Source organism: Macrobrachium rosenbergii, chromosome 46 (genome assembly GCF_040412425.1).
Source record: "Macrobrachium rosenbergii isolate ZJJX-2024 chromosome 46, ASM4041242v1, whole genome shotgun sequence".
Taxonomy (NCBI): Eukaryota; Metazoa; Arthropoda; class Malacostraca; order Decapoda; family Palaemonidae; genus Macrobrachium; species Macrobrachium rosenbergii.
In genome coordinates, this window is record NC_089786.1 from 17,866,244 (window position 1) to 17,888,162 (window position 21,919).

General features: G+C 38.8%; 1 protein-coding gene across 1 annotated transcript in view; it reads right to left on the minus strand.

Moving 5' to 3' along the window:
- Nucleotides 1-21,919, minus strand: part of LOC136830374 (SUZ RNA-binding domain-containing-like) — a gene marked incomplete at its 5' end in the record, with an annotated part of 703,764 nt that overhangs the window by 37,979 nt on the left and 643,866 nt on the right. Inside the window, 2 exons of the mRNA XM_067089909.1 lie at nucleotides 8,001-8,163; nucleotides 15,174-15,244. Coding sequence (XP_066946010.1) covers nucleotides 8,001-8,163; nucleotides 15,174-15,244 — 234 coding nt within the window. The remainder of the gene's footprint in view (nucleotides 1-8,000; nucleotides 8,164-15,173; nucleotides 15,245-21,919) is intronic.

Here is a 21,919-nt window from a genome sequence, read left to right on the forward strand (position 1 = left end):
TGCGAATGTAATGGCCACTCTATAGGTAGTTTTGTTCTTCCTGAATCCTCAACTGCCAAAAACACTGTCCTTCCATAGAATGAACTATCAAACCAACACCATGTTGTTCATTTCCCTCAAAGATGCAATCTTTCCACTATGACTTAGTTTCTGACCAGGGATAAACCTGTTAGGCATCTACGATGGTCTTTCCACCGACCTGATGTCTTGCAAGCTTTACCAGTGTAGTGTTGACAATACCGTGATGTATGTAAGTGTAACGACACTTGTCAAAATTCTTGACTTTGTGTTACACGACCTAGGGAAAAAACAAAACCTGGACATAGGTTTAAGAATAAAATGGTCAACTCTTAGTTTCAGCATCCCTCCTACAGAACCTGGTGACAATGATGGCCCTAGATTAATGAACATTATCTGTAAATTGTAATCTCTTATGCTGGGACTGTACACCGTAACTGAGCCTGATCATTCTGACAGATTCTCCAGTGAGGCCATTTTTCCTAACAAAGAAAGCCCTTACCACATAGGAAGCTTCCTTAAGAGCTAAAATTCTTCAAGAAGCAAGTGCCTATTTGCCTTCTGACAGTCAAGCCTGCAAATTGCCAGTATCATCCCTACATCACCAGATGAGAATGAGGAGAAGTTAGGGAAGTTGACTGAAAATCATAATGCACAGAGACTGAGCCAGGTGAAGCAAGCAATCCTTGGCCTTTGGAATACTGTCAACTGAGTTGGACAACATGAACCTTCAGTGCCTCCAACACTTAAGGTTCTGTTTCTAAGTCTCTCCAAGCATGCCAGGAGGCCTGCAATTGGCCTGAGGCCTGAACTGATCCCCAAAAAGGTATAAGATAAGACTTGTACCAATATATCCTCCCTAATTGCCTTAGCCTGTGCAGCATAAACCTTTACTAGAGATAAGAGGATAAGTGTTCTCACTTCTTCCAAACCAAGATAGTATAAGCATAAGAACATTAGCCTCCAGCATCAGAAATGGGTTTGAATGTGCAAGTTAAAAACAAACACACTTCCTCGCTAACTGCCGCTGGTGCCAAAAACACTTAAATCTGGCTACACAAACTCCCTAAGCTGGCACCACAAAAACAATAAGCTGTTGCCTCACACTCTCTAAGCTGACACAGAGAAGAGGCAATTATACCAAGCAAAAGTTCAATAAAAGATAAACTTCGACAACCTAAACTGAAACTTTGTCTCAGAATGTCCAAAGCACTTGTTAGTCTCGAGTGTCTCTTAACAGGAAAGAGATATAGAAAACTGAATCTTCGACCGGAGACAATTTATGCACTAATTAAGCACCTGTATCACAAGAGGCAGTGCTCTGTGACTTCATAAAAAACCAGAAGACAAGCCCCAAGAGACTTAAAGGGAGCTTTGTGCGCCAGAGTAAGAGAAAACTTACGAAATGCACTCTAACTGAAGGAGAAAGCTTGGGTTCTCTTTCTACCTATACTTAAAAGGGCACCGAAATACTCAAAGGCAACCAAGACCTATTCTTTATGTGGTCTCTTTCCTAACTAAATGAGGACATTTGGAAGCACAACTCTCCAGTAAACACCGATCAAACTGAAGGAGATCCACCTAATCAAACTCTTCTTCCATCAGAGGGTGACAGCAGGAGACAGGAAGCGACAGTGGGAGACAGGTGGCAGTAGCGGAAAACAGGAAGCAACAGCAGGAGACATGAGGTGACACCAGCTGAGCACCTGCATCGTATCCGAGGCTCGATGAAAGGGAGACAGGGAAACGCAGTCTGAAGCAACTCATCTGAGCCCACGTTAGTCAGCTGACCGAAAGAAAACGAGATGCCCAAGAAAATGGGAAATATTGGGAGACAAGGGGAAGAGGAGTTACGATTTCTCTCTAGTCCCTTCTGAAAGTGAGTCAACAGACTCAAGAGCACTCCCATATGACACATCCTTAGAAAGCTAAGTAGCTAGAATAACATCTAGCTTGGAAACAACAGGAGATACTGTACCCATGGTAGATTTGGAAAGAAATACATTAATCAAGGCAGAAGTAAGAGATTCACCGATAGCGGAAAAAAGCAAGTAAAGAACGAACAAGTGCATTTTGATGGAGAAAAAAGAATAGGCTAGCAGACAAGGATTTAGAAAGAGCAAAAGATGAAGAGATTGGTTAAACAATCGACTGAGTCGACATAACATCAGAAAAAGTACAACTCACTACAGACACATTTTTATTAATAAAACTGTCTGCTGTACTGTACACTGTACAGTAGGCAGTCCCCAGTTATCGGTGGGGTTCCGTTTCTGACGGCATGACGATAACCGAAAATTGCCGCTAACCGAAAATTGGCGATAATAGCACTGATTCCTAGTTATCGGTGCCGAAAATCGGTTATCGGTGCCGATAATCGGTTATCGGTGCCGATAATCGGTTATCGGTGCCGATAATCGGTTATCGGTGCTGATAATCAGTTATCGGCGCTGATCACTGGTGATTAGTGTCACCGATAACCAGTGATCAGCGCCGATAACCGGTTATCAGTGATGATAACCGGGAATCGGTGTAAAAAACCCGGTTATCGTCGTCGCTAGACAAGTGCCATAAACCGGATAGCCGATAACCGATGCTTCCGAAAACCGGGGACTCCCTCTACCTATATATTTACTACTATTGGTGCTAACCTCATACTAGGTGCTGATGTAGGTACAAGTAGCATACGTAGCGCAGACTGACGTTTACCAAACCGATCTTTCGGCTAACACGTTATAAGAGACTCAAGAGCATGAAAAATGGAGAGGCAGGTGACGGAGGCCACAGACCACATTGCCCCGAGAATCGATCAGGTTCCCTGGCAGCGGACTCTTCCAACCGTCGCAGGGAGTCCTGAGCTCGGACTACAGATGGGCTCGGGCATCGACACCTTACCTCTTATAAAGGTCCATGAAAATGATTGCACACTATGGGGGGACCCAGACCAGTTCCCTAACCAATTCAGACAAACCTTGTGCTAACCAAAATAAGGTTTAGGCTATGTTCTGTTCTAAATTCCCAACACATTATTCCTGAACCGAAAGGGCGTGGAAGGCAGAGCTAACAAGGAAGTCTCATTATTACTAATTAAAGCATTAGCAAAGGAAAAGCCTAGACTGAGTATGGATAACTACAGACGAAGGACCTGGAGAAGGGGGAGAAATGACATACTGATAACCTAACTAACTAATTGCCTTTGCAATCTATCTGCTTCCCTTCTCTTCCTATACTTCCTCACATCTTATTCTCAGGACAACACTATACTATTGCAGATGGCACAAACACTGTATATGATACCTCCTAAAAAAAATCAACATCCTGCCAATACAGTAATCATTCCTACAGAACCTGACATTCTTAGCCTTGATCCAGTGGAGGCATTCTAGGGAAAATCAATGTACGGTACCGTGATAGCAGCAAACAGCCACAAAATACCAACAAGCACTATACACAATGGTGGCAAGGAGAATTCTGACTAGCTAAACCATTCGAAACACACCTGATGGAGAACAGGTGTACTAGACAGTCAAGACAGTCATCCACGCAGCCATTCAATCTTTTGTTTGAATGCCGACACGCCTATCGTCGCGGAGATATAAGCTACCTTTAACAGTAGGTAAGATTCATCCCAAATAAATATTTTCCTTTAGCTAGGCAAGGTCTGGATGATATGGAACCAGAGCTCAGTAAAACTACAGCCATATTCAAAAGACAAGGCATTGCATAACCGGTCACAGGAGTGGTGACATCAGGTTTAGCCAGTGAAACAGACTGATGTGGGAGCACACAGGTCAGCAGAAGAGCATGCAGTAGAGGTTAGCAGCGATCAATCGCATAAGGGAGCAGTCTGGGAACTTGGCAGAGCTAGCAGCACATACATAAACTGAGCAGGTAGGTGTTAGGTATATGAACAGTCAAATTATGGGAGTAGTCCATCTATCATACTAGGTATGAAGTGGATAGTGAATGAACTGTCAGGGAAGTGGCTATGCAGACATAAGCACAGCAGGGCAAAGTTAAGGTGTCAACATTGATACCTCACTGGTAACAGCTGCCTCTAGCATTAGGCCAAGCTGGTGAAGCCTTGGCATGTGAGAGGCATCAAGAACAGAGCTGGCTGCAGCATTTAAGGGGAAGGTTTATATGGCAGTCTTGCTTGAAAAGCCCCCTCAAGTCTGCTAAGCACACTTACATTATGCAAAATACAACACAAAAAATTAATGAACCACACAACACCTCTCAAAAGCTGTCGTGCAAAGAATTACTCAAGATTGAACACTAACCCACCTCATCAATGCTCTTTTCTATTCCACAAATTTCTAAATAATTCTTGGGATATTATATGTGGCCTGTACTGTTCTCTTTTCAGAGGAATCATCTTTTATACATAGCAGGGTCTATGGCAGTTTCATAAATAGCACTGCCTATGCTAAGAGTCTAACTGGTGTACGATTTCCTTTTACTCAATAAAATTACTATTCACAGCTTCCAGTTGAATTAACTTTATACACCATACAGCACAGAAAAGAAATTATTTGCTGTATACATAAATGTTAATTGGTAACAAACTGTACTGTAAAACACAAAAACACAACAAGTTCAATACAGCAGTTTACAGTGCAAGGGAAAAAGTTAACCTAATCTTGGCATAAACTGTTGATACCAGCAGTTCTTGCAAGTGTAAATCTTAAAAATGCTGTCTTACCTAGAAACTATCACTAGTACATGTAATCAATATCAAAGAGCACACCATTTAACAGAAACAAACATTCTAAGACTGTGGTTTATGACAGCCTAACCACTGACATTTATATAAAGCATCCCATGTCAATACGGACTAAGCACTATAAGCATAAATTTTTGTATTTTGATAGATAATGTTTCAACAATTCTTTTAATTGTCCATGGTGTCAGATAATCCTAGGTGACAGTGTGTGTATAGTCAATAAATGTGTAACAAAAAAAATCTTGTTTTGTATTTTATAACCTTGCTTCAGCTAAATGTATCGACAGCATTTGTGTCAATAGGCGGCCATTTCCACACATTTTGTCGCTATTGCTTATCATTATTATTCATGGGCCCTTACAATTAAAGCTTACTGTTGCGTTCTAATTAGTCCTTAATTGCTAATCATGTTCTCCTCTCATGCTTATTACATAAATTTGTGTAGTAATTACAATAGTTATCAGCTTTGCTTTCTACACCAAAAAATAAAGTTGATTATTTTGTTTTAACAATCAGTCATGATTATAATTTATCAATTATTCATAAATATCAATAACTTCCAATTTGACATGAATCACAAAAAACCAAATACTGACACTGTTATCGCTAATTTATCACTATAAACGCCGAGCCTCTATTTACAAAAGTGTCTGCCGTATGCCGGCAGTGTTCGGGACTTAGCGCCGAAGCAGAAAAAAAGTTTTTTTCAAAAAATCACAGCATGCTTAGTTTTAAAGATTAAGAGTTCATTTTTGGCTCATTTTTTTGTCATTGTCTGAAGTTTAGTATGCAACCATCAGAAATGAAAAAAAATATCATTACCATATATAAATATTGAAATATATGACAGCGCGAAAAAAAATTCATATATAATTGTATACAAATCGCGCTGTGAGCAAAACGGTTAAAGCTAATGAGTTTTTTTTTCTTTGTATTGTACACTAAATTGCGATGATTTTGGTATATAACAAATTGTAAAATGATCAAGCATCACAGAGAAAATATTATCACAAAATGATGCATGAATTCATAACGCACGGGCGTAAAAAAAAGTTTTTTTAAAAAATTAACCATAAATCGAAATATTGTGCTAGAGACTTCCCGTTTGTTGCAAAATGAAGGTAATTGATTGAACATTACTAGACTGTAAGTGTTTTAGCTTACAATTGCAGTTTTCGACCATTTCGGTCGAGTTGAAGTTGACCGAAGGTCGAATTTTTTCTATTTATCGTGATTTATGAAAATATTTCAAAACTGATAAAAGTTACAACCATGAGTTATTTTTTGTTGTATTCTACATGAAATTGCACACATTTTCATATATAAAACTTTGTGTAACGACTAATATAAAACGGTGCAAACATTACGACAAAGTGACGAAAGAATTTCTGAGATTTTCAGCCGAGTTCCCGCGCGTGGACATAAGGAAAAAGTTTTTTTCAAAAATTCACCATAAATCGAAATATTGTGCTAGAGACTTCCAATTTGTTGCAAAATGAAGGTAAATGATTGAATATTACTAGAATGTAAGAGTATTAGCTTACAATTGCATTTTTCAACTATTTCGGTCGAGTCAAAGTTGACCAAAGGTTGAAATTTTGGCACTTATCGTGATTTATATGAAAATATTTCCAAACTGATAAAAGCTACAACCATGGTTTTTTTTTTGTATTTTACATGAAATTGCACACATTTTCATATATAAAACTTTATGTAACGGCTAATATAAAACGGTGCAAGAATTACGACAAAATGACGAAAGAATTTCTGAAATTTTTGGCAGAGTTACCGTGTGGACATAAGGAAAAAGTTTTTTTCAAAAATTCACCATAAATCGAAATATTGTGCTAGAGACTTCCAATTTGTTGCAAAATGAAGGTAAATGATTGAATATTACTAGAATGTAAGCGTTTTAGCTTACAATTGCGTTTTTCGACCATTTCGGCTGAGTCAAAGTTGACCGAAGGTTGTAATTTTTTGTAGTCGACGTAAGGTATGTCCACTCGGCACCCGACAGACAAGTTTAGTCGACGTACGATACGTCCAGTCGGCGTTTAAGGGTTAAACTCCTTTCATATATTTTTTTTTTCAATCTAAGGTTTCCTTGCATGGTTACAAAATGTTGAAATATTGAAATGCAAACCAAAAGCATTGCAAATTAATGATAATTTGCATCTTTCCTGGATATACAAATCAAGTTTTTTTTTTATATGGATATACCTTTAGAGAAAGCTGGTTTGGTTGTTGAGGCTAGGGAAGAAGATAGTTAACTACATAAAGTGAGAAGGTGGCAACTGTCTGCATTCACTTTTTCTTTCTGCAACAAGGACAAACGTGGTGTTGGTTATGGTTGGGCATATCATAAGACTCCCGGTATACAAGCTAGTCTTGGATCACTCAACTTGGGACATTCACAGACGACAGAACAGTTTGTTCACACGGAGCGTGTTTTTCATAATTTTATCAATACCATTATTTGGTAGTTTCACAAACTGCTGACACAAAAGGCTTAACACTTGTACGGCTAGCTACTTTCTAGCAGGAAAATAACCACTTAGAAACGGTTCAATTCCATAAGAATATGTGGGTCTTGTCAATAATGTTGTGAACTCAGCACAATTACCCATTTTGAAAAACAGGCAAATCCTCTATTAAGTGATAATGTCATTGCTCATTTTAAGAATTGCTTGGTACTGGCTTCTTTGTTGCTATTAATAGCTGCACATATGCTTGGAAATGTAACTGAACTAACAAATACAAGGATAGCCTTCATACATTAATTAGAAGGTAGTACCACATTTTTTAACAACCAAGAAAGTTATATTGTATGCTAACTATAATCACTTCCTTTAAGAATATCAAATTAAAAAGTAGCAGTAATTATACACAACCAACATCACAATTAATTCTATCAAAATAAAATAGCTATGGAAGTTATGCAGTGAATTAAAAAAAAAATAAGAAAATTCACCATGCATTACATTAAATCACAGCAATAATAAGTGATAACGACAAGTGAACACAAAGCTTGCTGACAAAATATTATTATCGCACTCATTTGCTTATAACTAGATTGATAAGGTCATAACTTGTATTTGGTCTACTGTTTCCGACATCATGAAAGTGCATTCCTAAATGTAATAGCTTTATAACTTGTATGAATACTATTGCTCTGGCACATGACTGAGCTACTGACATACAGTAAAATACTATACACAATAAATACAAGTACAATAAGGATAAAAGGTAAACCAACCTGTTCCAAAGTTTTAACAGGTTGCTTCTGTTTGACAGTAATCATTCCATTTACAGATTGATCTGGCTTTGCTTGTGGTCTTCTTAAAATCATAATTTTGGGCTCCTGAGGAGTAAACGGAGTCCTGCCACTATCTTCACAGGTCACTACCGGGACATCGCAACTAAAAAAAAAAAAAAAAAACATAGGATACAAATTTAAATATTTCAATTTCATTTTACAAAAATCCATTCACAGCTTTAATGATACCTCATATGAAATGTCAAAACAATGTCAAATTTAAGTGAATGTTAAGAAAGATTTTACTGTTTATTTAGACAAACGTTTTGTCTAGCAACTTGGGTATTTTACGGTTACAACAAGAAGGGTCATATGAGCTATGGCACTCTCCTATAAAATGCATGATTTCATGAGGAAAATATCTGATTATATGAACTGAATCCCTTTAAAACCTAAAATTCGTAAAATATCACCTTGCAAAACACCATTTCATGAAAAGCAAGACCAACTAGAGATCAAGAGATGTTGCAAATTACGATCTCATTTGGAAAATCTTATGGTGATTCAGGCTGAAGGGTAAGAGATACTGTACGGCTTTTGGCAGACTGGAAATAGTGCTACAGTTCCAAGTTCACTGCCAGAACAGGCCACAAGTGAGGTCTTTTTGTGCACTGGCAAGTAACAGCTTCTGCAACATGGATATTATAAATTATACATACCAACACCAAAGGAGCACTTTCCTTGTGGACATTTCACCTGAGAGTTTTAGGATGCAATTCAACAATGCAAAATATGATCTATGATGACTTCTCAGCCAGGAAAAGATGAAATTACACAAAATTCACCTGGGAACATAAGGATTTTGATATACTGCTGGTACTCTACAAACGAACGTTCATTTTGAGGATTTTTTAAAATGCAAACCTTAAGATCTGTGTACAGTATTGTATTTAAAATTTATTTAAATAACTGAAGAATTTAAAATTAAGGTGGAATTTCTAATTTGGCAGTAGCTCATGAGGCTAGCACGGGTCTGCCAATTGCCAATGAGTCAAGTCTCCCAGGAACAGAAACTGATAGCTTAAACGAAAGACTGCAGATATCTAAGCACAACTGAACTAATTCCTTGAAACTGAGAGGATAGACTAAATGCTCCTCTTCCTGAATAGGAGGCAAAGGAGAATGCTGTCAGGAAGACCAAGGCCAATAAGAAAACTTCTTCCTCATGGAAAAAACTAGCCACAGAACCAGATGGTCTCACTAGACCAGGCACTAAAGATCTCATGATCCATCTGGCAGCAACTTGAAAATCAAAAGCTCTCTCACTAAGTGGACTTACTGATGCCTTGTGTGGACTCGCAGAAGCCCCATGTAGACTCACTGACGCCTTGGACTCGCTATCACCTGTGCGGACTCACTAACGCCTGTGCAGATTCGCGAACTCACATGTGGCTCTCTAACACACATGCGGACTCGCTGATGCCCATGCAGACTCGCTGACGCCCATGCGGAATCACTGACACCTGTGCAGACTTGCTGCTGGCCATGCGGAATCGCTGACAACTATGCAAACTCCCAAACAAAGATGCGGAATTGCAGACAACCATGCAGACTCGCTGATGCCTTGTGTGAACTCGATAATGCTTTGCGCGGCCTTGACGACACCTCGCACAGACCAAAGACATATGTGGATCTGTACTTGGACTCAATGCCTTGAGGAAACTGATGGACTAATGGGCAAGTGGGAATATCTGGCATGTTTAGCCTCAGCTTGAAAAACAGTCCATAAAAGCCACAAATGCTAGGGCACAGACATAACAGTGGCATTGTTAAAATCAAAACTTGGACCACCGGTGACAAAAAGGGGAGAACTGACTTTATTGTGCATCAAGTAACTTTCCTGACCCTGCTCCAGTTTATCACTTGTATAAACAACCCGTGATAAATTGAATGAGCCCAGTGACCACAATTTTATAATCCTTAACTGCTTTTCTTTATTCCAAGGACATTTTGTAGATGTCAACTAGTGTGGAAATGAATGAGACTACCGGACTTGTTTTAGCTGAACTTTTTCTTTCTCATTTTCATTTTTACTGTTTTATCTGTTATTTTACTTTTTGCTAATAGGAATTTCCTTGATATATAACTGGGATACTAGAATTTCAGGAGTATCTTCTCTCAAGTGTACACCCAAGCAACGTACTCATTTAGAAGCCATTCCAGCATCATTTTACTCATAACACAGTATATTGCTAGCCCTGGAGCACCTTCATTGGTTTTCTAATATTCACATAAGTAAGAAACTTTTGGATTTTCTTTGGCTGTAGATACAAAAATATCTTTCTACCAAATCCCTCTTTCTGATTAATTAGTCTACTTTCCTGCAATTTTTTGGTGAACAGTTTCTGCCTCTGCATCTTGTGATAGTTGTAACTTTACAGTTTGTGCTTTCTGCATATCCCCAATTATTTTGGCAAAATCCCTACATTTGGTTTTATTTTTCTTTGCTGGATGCAGTTATCTTGAATCATCATAAAGTTTTTTTTTTTTAAATAAAGACAATTTTGCTCTGTGCCAGTGTCCCTGCTTCTAGGTTTTATTTTATTTTTTCTAGTAACCTTCTGAAGTCTATTTTTGGAAGTTCAGCTTTGTAAATCAGATTTTTCAAGTCCCTTTTTTGAACTGTTCCACTAACACTTTGGTTAGATACCATATTGGCATCTGAGGAAAATACAATAAGATATAATTTCCCTTTGGTGGCTTTTCTACCCACTGTTCAACATTTCTTGGCAGCAAAGTCTAGTAAAAGCTTGCCATTTGTGTTTGCAGCCCTTAATCAGTGCTAAATATCACTGTTTCTGCCAGAGAGAGAGAGAGAGAGAGAGAGAGAGAGAGAGAGAGAGAGAGAGAGAGAGAGAGAGAGAGAGAGAGAGAGAGAGAGAGAGAGAGTGTGTGTGTGTGTGTGTGTGTGTGTGTGTGTGTGTGTGTGTGTGTGTGTGTGTGTGTGTGTGTGTGTTTAATTATCAGGTATTACAAAGCCTGGAGCTATTATGAAATATAGGTACCTAAACCTACCTGGTACCATCCTCACCAGACTTGGAGAAACCACTAACGGAAATGGTTTTCTTACCTATGCTTATAGTTTTAAAAACTAATGAAATCACCCTTTACCAGGTCAGTGAAAAATGGATCTCTACTGCCTTTTTGAATTAGACCCAAGTTACTCACCAAGTAGCCTCGTCAGAATTTTATGCTAGGCTCCGACTCCTCAGCATTATAACCTCTACCACCTTGCTGGAAGTTGCCATCTTAAAGCTTCCAGAACATCCCAGGATAATTTTTGCTGTTGAGGCCAAAAGTCTCATGAGAACCCAATGGAAAGCACTCTTTGACTTCCTAGAATGGCACATAAAATTGCGAATGGAAGCATTGGAGAGCTCCATCAAATCACTCTCCAGTGTCACTGCTGTGGCTCAACTTGATGAGCATGCCTACCAACAGAATTGTACAGTGTACGCTCTTCTGGGAAAAGAGGAATTCAAGAAACAAAGAACCCAAAATTTCCCCTTACCCAACCCCAAAAAAGGCTCACTTTGATAAAAAATCATATAAGCCTTCAGTCACCCCAAAATTTTCCTCAAAAACAGTTAAGTGGTCAGAAGGGACAATTCCCTGCAGAGGGACAACAGCAATTTCAAGGCCATCCTTTTTCACAAGGTCCAAAAACCATCCCATAGGGGAAAAAAGGGAAAAACAACACCTGGAATGTCTATCAAAGGTGAAGGCAGAGGAGGAGGCAGATACCAAGAGGAATTATATTGGTTGGGGTCAGCTTCGATGACATCACAGACAATGGAAGTTTTCCCCTGTGGAGGGACAGAAACTTGCGTATATGCGCCACCAAGTATGTCTCTTCAGTGTCCTCAAAAGGGACTCGTCCAAAAGAAGAGTGATCCTCAACCAATCGACATTGAACAAGCACATTGTTGGCCGAAAGTTTTTGATGATTACCATTGCCTAAGTACATTGAATCATTTCAAAAAGGGGCTCGGGCAGTTTCTGTGGATCTGAAAGATGCACACTGGCACATCCCTATAGCCGTTCCCTTCCGCCCCTTCCTAAGGTCCGAATAAGGAAAGATACATACAGATTCAAAGTCATGTCCTTTCAGCTAAACATTGCCTAAAGAATATTTGTCAAACTAGCAACGGTATTCGTTCGAGAACTCAAACAAAAAGATTTAGGGGCCCACAAGAAAAGTGCTTGAAAAACCTAAGAGCAATGGTCAACAGACTAAAGTACAGTCAAAAGGTTTTATTATAAATTTGAAAACATCCTGCCTCATGCCCAGCAGACACTTTCAGTGGCTGGGACTGTGTTGAGATACTCTTCACAGCCTGTTGTCTCTCCCCATCATGCTCAAAACAGAATAAGGCAAGTCCTCAAAAGGTTCCTTGCACAGCCCAGAGTTTCCAGATGGCAATCAGAACGCATGATGGGCCTGCTGCAGTTCTCGTCAGTACTAGATCCAATACATAGATTGCAACTAAAAGTGTGAACAAATTCTGGCTATCGTATGCAAGAAAAAAGATGCGAGACAGACCTCATCAGAGGATAAAAAGAGTTGGGGAGATACTTCGGCCTTAAATTTGGAAGGAATCTCTGGTGAAACAGGACACCCTGACTCCCCCATCTGTATGAGTGACAAAATCACAGATGCCTCATTGACAGGTTGGGAGGACATTGGGAGGATTGTCAGGTGGCAGGGAGGTGATCAGCTACTCAGGAATTGTTACATCAAGTTCTTGGAGCTGATGGTTGTCTTTTTGTCTCAAAAAACTCAAATCTCCAGAAGAGAGAGAACATAACCACAATATCCAACATCAAGAGGTCTGGATCACATTCACCTACTCTCAATATGGTAATGTTAGGCATCCTTCGGATGGTGCAAGCAAGGAAGTGGCACATGTCTGCAGTTCACCTCACAGGGGGTCTCACTGTAATAGCAGACTCTCTATCAAGGAAAACGACAGCCTCAACAGAGTGGATGCTGGACAACCACTCTTTTCAAATAATAGCCAACATGCTTCCACAACCGGAAGTGGACCTGTTCGCCACATACTAAAATCACAAACTCCTGATGTATGTGTCTCCAAACCTGGACAGTCCAGCAACAGCAAGAGATGCTTTCCTTAAGACTGAAACAAGGGGAGGACAAAAATTTTGTCTCCATTGTCCCAGATTTCAAAGGTTTTGAGCAAACACCCTAGCACAAAAGGGTGGATGCGCTTCTAACCTTCATAGGAATAGTGAACTTAACAGCCCCAAATTGGACAAACAGGCATTGGTTCCTATTACCTTAACAATGGACAAAAAGATCAATTCCACTGTCGTCCGCTGTTCTATCCCAGATAGTATGAAGGAAAGTCTCTCCTTTCTAAGCCGAGACCTTCACGTATAGATTTTTAAAAAAATATCTATTGTAATAATTACTCACTCAACATTGCTAGGTGCCTAGTGCAAAAATTACGGACTTCTATCCAGCATTACCAGTCCGTATGGAAGATATGGTTAGATTACTGTATATCCATACTGAGAGTCCAGTTGAGATTTCTATATAGAAACTATATTTTTCTTACATACCCTTTTGAAGACAAGTGCCTTGTGGTTACAACAGTCATGACATACAAGGCTGCATTAATGGAACCCTTGCTTTAGGGATTCGGGATTGACTCCAGTATAGAAGTTGTCACTTCCCTTCCGCACTTTTGCTCTACAAAGGCCCACTCCCGAAAGGCTTCCAATTTCTTGGTCCCTGGACAAGGTGCTTAAACTTCTATCAGCCCCTCAGTTCAGTGGACCCAATACAACCACAATGCACAGGCTATAAAAGGTGATCTTGATTGCATTAGCATCAGGAGCTCATACAGTATTAGTGAACTGGGCTCTCTTAGATGGGGACGATGCATCATGCAAATAGCTAACCATCAATTATTATTGTCCCTAGCCCATCATTCCTGGCCAAGAATATGGATCCTATAAAAAGGAAATCCATTCTTATAAGAAAATTCAAATTAGCAGACAGGACATTACGCCCAGTTCAAGCACTTAAGGTTTACCTAGAAGTCACGGCAAACACCCCAGAAGGTCCTATTTTCCTACACCCTAGCACAAACCAACCACTCTCCCTACAAAGACTGAGAATGTTTGTAGTGTTTTCTCATTAAAAAGGGAAATCCACACACTTTCCATAGGTTAAACCTTTTTTCATCACCTGTCAATTTCTTTTGTAAAGCTCCTTTGAGGACGAAACAGCGACTACACTTTAAAAAAACAGGTTTTGACGTAGGAAAAACCTATTTTTGGTAGTCGCTGTTGAGTCCTCAAAACCCTCCCACTTCCCTGACGAAAAGGCATGGGATTTGGGCAAAGGGATCAACCTGCATTGACCAACAGAGAGTAATGGCTCCTTGGTCTTTTAACGGCCCGGTTGTAAACAAGAGGGCGGATGCACATGCGCAATAGTCACTTCTCTTTCTTGCAGGTTAACTGACACTGGAAAAACTGGGTTCAGCTTCGCTGAAGATAAGGGAAAGTGCCCTCTTATCTTTGAGTCCATTATATACTCCATCATGTGTTATAATGTTAATAATTACGACACAATACCTGGCCAAAAGACCAACTAAATTAGAAGAGAATTCTTTGATGTTAGTTTGGTCACCATGGAGCTCTGGTAGACCATGGAAGGTAACTCCTTTGAGGACTCAACAGCAACTACCAAAAATAGGTTTTTCCTACGTCAAAACCTGTTTTTTCTTTATGTGAACAGGATTTCAATAAAAAAAAAATTTCACTAAATGCAAAATAAAAAAAATTGCAATCCTTGAAATGTGGAAAGTATACATGCAATGTGTTACATGCAAGTAGAGGTAACATTACCAATTACATCTCTGTTCCAAATGGGGACTCCATTAACATGTGGAGTTCACTTGGAATGCTATAAAAAAAATTAATTCTTCATGTACTTTATAATCCTGCTATTTTTAACTATAACTCATATATACTGTAATACCAAATACAGTACAGTATACATTTTATAATTCTATTCTGTATATGATTAACTCTATTTTGTAATAAACAACAAACTGATGGGAAGTAACCCAAAATGCTTACCCATGAACACGTGACTGTGCTTGTGCTGCCCTTTCTAGAGCCAATTTTTCCAGTCGTTCTTCTAAAACAGCCTGAAAAGAAGAAATCAGTAAATACATTTAATGTGCTGCAATGCCAAAATGGCAAACTTATTCTAAACTCTAAGCATATGGTTACTCTCTCTCTCTCTCTCTCAATCCCCACCCTATAAGGTGAAACTACTCACAGGATATTAATATGATTCACGAGAAGTACCTGTAATACAATCTCTTCTTTAGGCTTAGGCAACTAACTCTTAACTAACTTTCCCCCCACCATCTGGCAAGCCTGGCTACCCATCCAACCTCATCCATCCAGACTTGTAGGAAAAATAGAACCACAATAGGAAAAAGAGTGGCCAATTGAAATAACAGAAGTGACAGGTTAACTTTTTAAAATGAAGTAATAAGATTCTGGAAAAATAAAAGCTACATGACAGTGTTATGCGGTTTAGTTTTTCTTTGTATTATGTTGCACCACATATGAATGTCCCGTGTCTGTTGACTTTCACTTGATAGTAACGCAGGGGACTCGGTAAGTTAGGTTGAAATTGTCTATTAATATTTTTCACTTTCAGGAGGGGTAAGTATTCACCGGCACGGTTTTTCATAAGTTTAATCTTAACCTAACTATTTCACACGGCCAGCCACACTGGACTTAGAAATTTCTTGATGTTAAGAGAGGAGCGAGTGACACAATCCTACCCAATTTGGTTTTCAAGTAACTCTCGCTAAAAATTGATCAGAATGAACTCTGGACCTATGTTGAATAAAACTCCGCCTCCTTGAGGACGTCTACTTTACTCTTAATGGTTCAATCTTAACTCCCACTTTTGGCAAGGACAAATCAGGTCAATTTTGCTGACCTTTTCGCTTCATAACCTATCCTCTAACTCCTCCTTCCTTTCCCACATCTTGGAGGTTTGTTATGGTTAGTCTTCAATTTACTTGGTCCCATGACTCATCATTTTAAACTATCAACATCGTGTCTCTCTCTCTCTCTCTTTCATAATCCCGATCAGTGAATCTCATACTTATTCACTGCATAACATCACTCGGTCACCTACCTGCATTGACTACAATGCAAGTAGATAACCAACTCAACTTGACTATAGTCAATTACTTCAATTTCAATAATTTCTACTAACAAGCAACAAATGCAAGAAATATTATAATGCATCATAGTGCTAACACAAACAACACAAGCATGAATTACATATCAAATACTCAAACTAAATGCAGAAAAATTATGGCAAAGTAAATATATCAAATGCCTATTACTCTGGTTATCAATCATAAATTGTAAAATAAAAAAAATCAATCATCAAATGTTCAAGTGCAAGTCAATGGTAAACGCTATCACTCTCTAGGAAGGATTCTGTCCATCATGTCTTTGATTAAGGTAAGCTTATTCAATATTAATTTCCTGACAATTACTAAAGAAATGAAAGCAAACAGTATTAAAAGAATGACATTTATGAATGACATGATAGGAGAAATCTCGGTCTTATATATATGAAAGAAAGTATGAACCTCTTCTAGCTTTGTGAATGTCTCCAATTCCAGTTCTGAAAGTTGAAATTCGTTAATAACTGCAAACTGATGTACACTTTTACTGAAATTCCAACTGTATGTCGTGAAGACTGTAGGTTTGTAATACAAATTATGTAAAATAACCAATTCACAAGCAGATGAAAATGAGTGTACGTTAATGAAAACTTCTGTTTTGTTTGACTTACAGTCAATCTTAGCATTCAATCTGTTTGCTGAGAACACAAAAAATTTCATCATCAATGATTTGAGCCTTGAAAGTTTCTGTAAACGGTATATATTTACAATGGTTCTTACCATTCTTGTTGTTTACAAGATCATCTAGGCAATGAAGAGCACTCAATGGTTCATAGAAATTCACAATGTTACAAACATATACACCATCATTAAGCATGACACATTCCCTGAATTTATGTTCGGGAATTTCAGTCACTAGGAACGAATCATGCTGCAAGGCAAAGTGTCGAACTGTTCCTTCTAGTACAATGGACTTATTATCTACTACCATTGGGAATGGATAGACTGACATCAATGAGTTGACGTCTGGATTGTTGAAAGGATCACTAGTATGATTTGATTGGCTACCACTTTCACTGTTATCAGGCCATAATAGTCCACTATATTTTCTACTAGTGGCTTCAAGTGATTGTTCACAACACATTTCTGAATAATGGCTTCAATTTCACTAGGGGTTATCAGCAAAATTGACCTGATTTGTCCTTGCCAAAAGTGGGAGTTAAGATTGAACCATTAAGAGTAAAGTAGACGTCCTCAAGGAGGCGGAGTTTTATTCAACATAGGTCCAGAGTTCATTCTGATCAATTTTTAGCGAGAGTTACTTTGAAAACCAAATTGGGTAGGATTGTGTCACTCGCTCCTCTCTTAACATCAAGAAATTTCTAAGTCCAGTGTGGCTGGCCGTGTGAAATAGTTAGGTTAAGATTAAACTTATGAAAAACCGTGCCGGTGAATACTTATCCCCTCCTGAAAGTGAAAAATATTAATAGACAATTTCAACCTAACTTACCGAGTCCCCTGCGTTACTATCAAGTGAAAGTCAACAGACACGGGACATTCATATGTGGTGCAACGCAATACAAAGAAAAACTAAACCGCATAACAACAGTTCCATTGTCTGAGGTCAGATAAATGTTAAGTTCTTGTCTGGTCAGCTGTAACACATAGAATGACGGCTGTAACCCATTAGGCTGAGCTAACTTCATCCCTGTGTGAGCACTTGTGCATTCAAACACCCCAAAACAAGATGACAGGAATAATGGCTGAAGCCTTAACTGAGCTGGCAATACCCTATCAAAGGCTTGTGCTTCTTAGAAAAACTCATAAATGATGATGGTATCAGTGGTTGAAGCCTCAACATAGTACTGTACAGTATGGCAGTAGCAAGCCAAAAATTCTTAAAAGTGCTAAAATGGAAAACATGCTAGGAGATGAATAACCCAAGCTGTGATCTGTCAAGGGATGGTCAACTAGGAAGAATCAGGTTTGAGGCAAGATAATTTTAAGGGCTGAATGCTTATCAAGAATACTGTACGTGGAAGTGTTTTGGGTACAGATACCCACATCATGGTACAGAGGTACAGGGAGTGATAAGAGAAAAGAAATTAGGAAGTAAAGTTTCAGAAGAAAATCCAGGTGATGCAAGAGCAATACAAAGAGACAGAAATGTCAGTAAAATAGTAGTTTGTGGCCTAGCCAAGAAATGAAGCTAGGAAACCACTCTATGACCCCCCTGAAGGAGAACAAATGACTTTTAGAATATCCAAGGCCCAGGGAAAAGCAAAAATATGTATGGATGGATGGAATTAGCCTATAAAAATGACAGTAATAACAATATAATGATAAGAAGGTGAGGATATGAAATGAGAACACAAAGGAAGAATACTTTGAAGAACTTCTGAATGTTGAGAATAAACAAGGTGTTAGAGGAGGCTCTGCCCATCTTGGGACCATTAGAGGAATTCAGCAGGACAGAAGTGAAGGACACCAACAAGAACATGAAGATTAACAAAGCAGGTGGACCAACAGGACTAGTGATAGAAATAACAACTTTAGAGGATAGTGAAAGGCATACATCTATAAACAGAAGGGTGATATTATAATGTGAAAATTATGGAGGAATAAAGATTATAGAATACACATGTAAAATACTGGAGAATAATACATGCATTCCCCGGTTACCGGCGGAGGTTCCAGTCTGATGGAGTGATGATAAGCGAAAATTGCCAGTAACCGAAAATCATTGATTTTTGGTGGCTTATCGGCACCTCTGTGAGGTATGTATCGGTGCTAATACCCAATTATCGGAACCGAAAATCACCAATTTTCATCACTAGACAAGTCCCATAAAACCGGATCGCCGATAACCAAGCCCGCTGATAGCCAGGGATTGCCTGTAGTAAATACAGGCAGTCCCCAGGATATGACGGGCTCGGTTTACGATGTTCCAAGCTTACGACACTCTTCAAGTATATTCATCAAAAATTATTTCCCTGTTTCCAACGCATGTTCCAGGGTTAAGATGCATGTTCCGGGGTTATGACACCGATCCGACAGAAGAAATATGGCTCCAAAACAGCAGAATGGTAAAAATTTGGAGGTTTTCTGATAAAAAACTCAACTGATGATTTTCAGCTTATGACACGGCATAAGAATGGAACACCCTTCGTAAACAAGGGACTGCCAGTAAATTATTGACAATCACAAAATGCAGTTTGGATTTATGCTGGGGAAAGCACAGTAAATGTTCTTTTCATTGCAAGAAAGGTGCAGGTAAAATTTTGGACAGTGACAGGAAGCTATATATACTGCACTGGTGTTTTGTAGGCCTAGAAAAGGCTTTTTTGACTGCACTGGTGTTTTGTAGGCCTAGAAAAGGCTTTTTTGACAAAGTACCCAGAGAAGTGATTTAATGCAGTTTGCAAAAGAATGGAGTTTCTAGGAGACTCACAAACATGATAACAGTAATATATAAGCAAGGACAGCAGTAAGGACAAAATATGGGAAGATATATGATTCTGAAGTTGAGGTTGGATTACATGAAGGATCAGTTTTAAGCCCAGCCCTCTTTGTAGTTGTAATAGATGTGCTAAGTAAATATGTGAGTGGCAATATGCAATGGGATCTGCTGTTTGCAGATGACATGGTTGTAACAGCATAAAAGGGGAGAGCTGCAAAAGAGGTACAGGGTTTCTGGAGTCACTGGAAAGAGGAGGACTCCCAGTTAGTACAGCAAAAACAGTAGCTATGCTGAACCTGGAGAGGAACTGAAGCAAACAAACAGTTTCAAGCACTTGGGTTCCGTCATAAGCAACGTGGGTGGATGTCTGATGGAGGTGCGGTGGGGAATTCAAGAAGCTATGGCTAAGGGAGGACTGATTTCAGGGGTGATTCTTGATAACATTCCTATGAGACTAGAGATTAAGGACTATAAAACAGTGCTGCTGTATGGTGCAGAAACATGAGCAATGCAAGGAAAAGAGGAGGGAGCACTTTCAGCCATTCAGTGCTAAGACACTGAAAAGAGGGAGTTGGGAGTTTGTGGTTAAAAAGACAAGCTGAACACTCACCTAAAGCAACTGTGACTGTTGCCAAGATAGACTCTTACAGTACAACCAAAGCAAACTGAAACTGGCCAGTGCAACCACCTAACTAAACTGCCCTCTCCTAAGTGTCAACAACAAATGCACATGCACTACTTCTTCCTCCTACCTCTTCACCTCCTTCTACTACTACTACTACTACTTCTTCCTCCAACCATAGCCCCCCCATGATTTACATATCAATGACTCACATAATCCCACATCCAGACAGGAGGCTGCCGCTGTTAAACCATCCTGGAGGACTCAGGCATGTCAGCCTGCTCAATCACATCTGATTCACTCTTCAACTCATCATCTTCATCACAACCCCAACCAATTCCTCATCACTTTCATCAATGATCCTACGTATGTCTGATACATGACGAGGTACACCATCAATGTCAACATTATTCTTCGACGTTACCTCTGTCACATGGCCCCTTCCCATTTCAGAAGTGCACTTTGCATTGGGAGGCTTCATGGAAACTTCATCACCAACTTGTACAGCAGATTTCAGCCACTCTATCAATCTTGTTCTGCACCTCTGGATATCTCAAGTACAGTTAACCTTTAAACGCCGAGCCTCTATTTACAAAAACGTCTCCCGTATGCCGGCGGCGTTCAGTGAGTTAGCGCCAAGAGGAAAAAATTTTTTCAAAAATCACAGCACGCTTAGTTTTTAAGATTAAGAGTTCATTTTTGGCTCCTTTTTTATCATTGCCTGAAGTTTAGTATGCAACCATCAGAAATGAAAAAAATATCATTATCATATATAAATATTGAAATATATGACAGCGCAAAAAAAATTTTTCATATATAATTTTATACAAATCGCGCTGTGAGCAAAATGGTTAAAGCTAACGGGTTATTTTGTTTTTCTTTGTATTGTACACTAAATTGCGATGATTTTGGTATATAACAAATTGTAAAACGATCAAAGCAACACAGAGAAAATATTATCACAAAATGATGCATGAATTCATAACGCGTGGACGTAAAAAATTTTTTTTTAAAATTCACCATAAATCGAAATATTGTGCTAGAGACTTCCCGTTTGTTGAAAAATGAAGCTAATTGATTGAATATTACTAGCCTGTAAGTGTTTTACCTTACAATTGCAGTTTTCGACCATTTCGGTCGAGTTAAAGTTGACCGAAAGTCGAATTTTTTCTATTTATCGTGATTTATATGAAAATATTTCAAAACTGATAAAAGCTACAACCATGAGTTATTTTCTGTTGTATTGTACATGAAATTACGCACATTTTCATATATAAAACTTTATGTAACAACTAATATAAAACGGTGAAAATATTACGACAACGTGACGAAAGAATTTCTGAGTTGTTCAGCCGAGTTACCACAAGAGAAGTAAGGAAAATGTTTTTTCAAAAATTCACCATAAATCGAAATATTGTGCTAGAGACTTCCAATTTATTGCAATATGAAGGTAAACGATTGAATATTACTAGAATGTAAGAGTTTTAGCTTACAATTGCGTTTTTTGACCATTTCAGTCGAGTTAAAGTTGACCAAGGTTGAAATTTTGGCAGTTATCGTGATTTATGTGAAAATATTT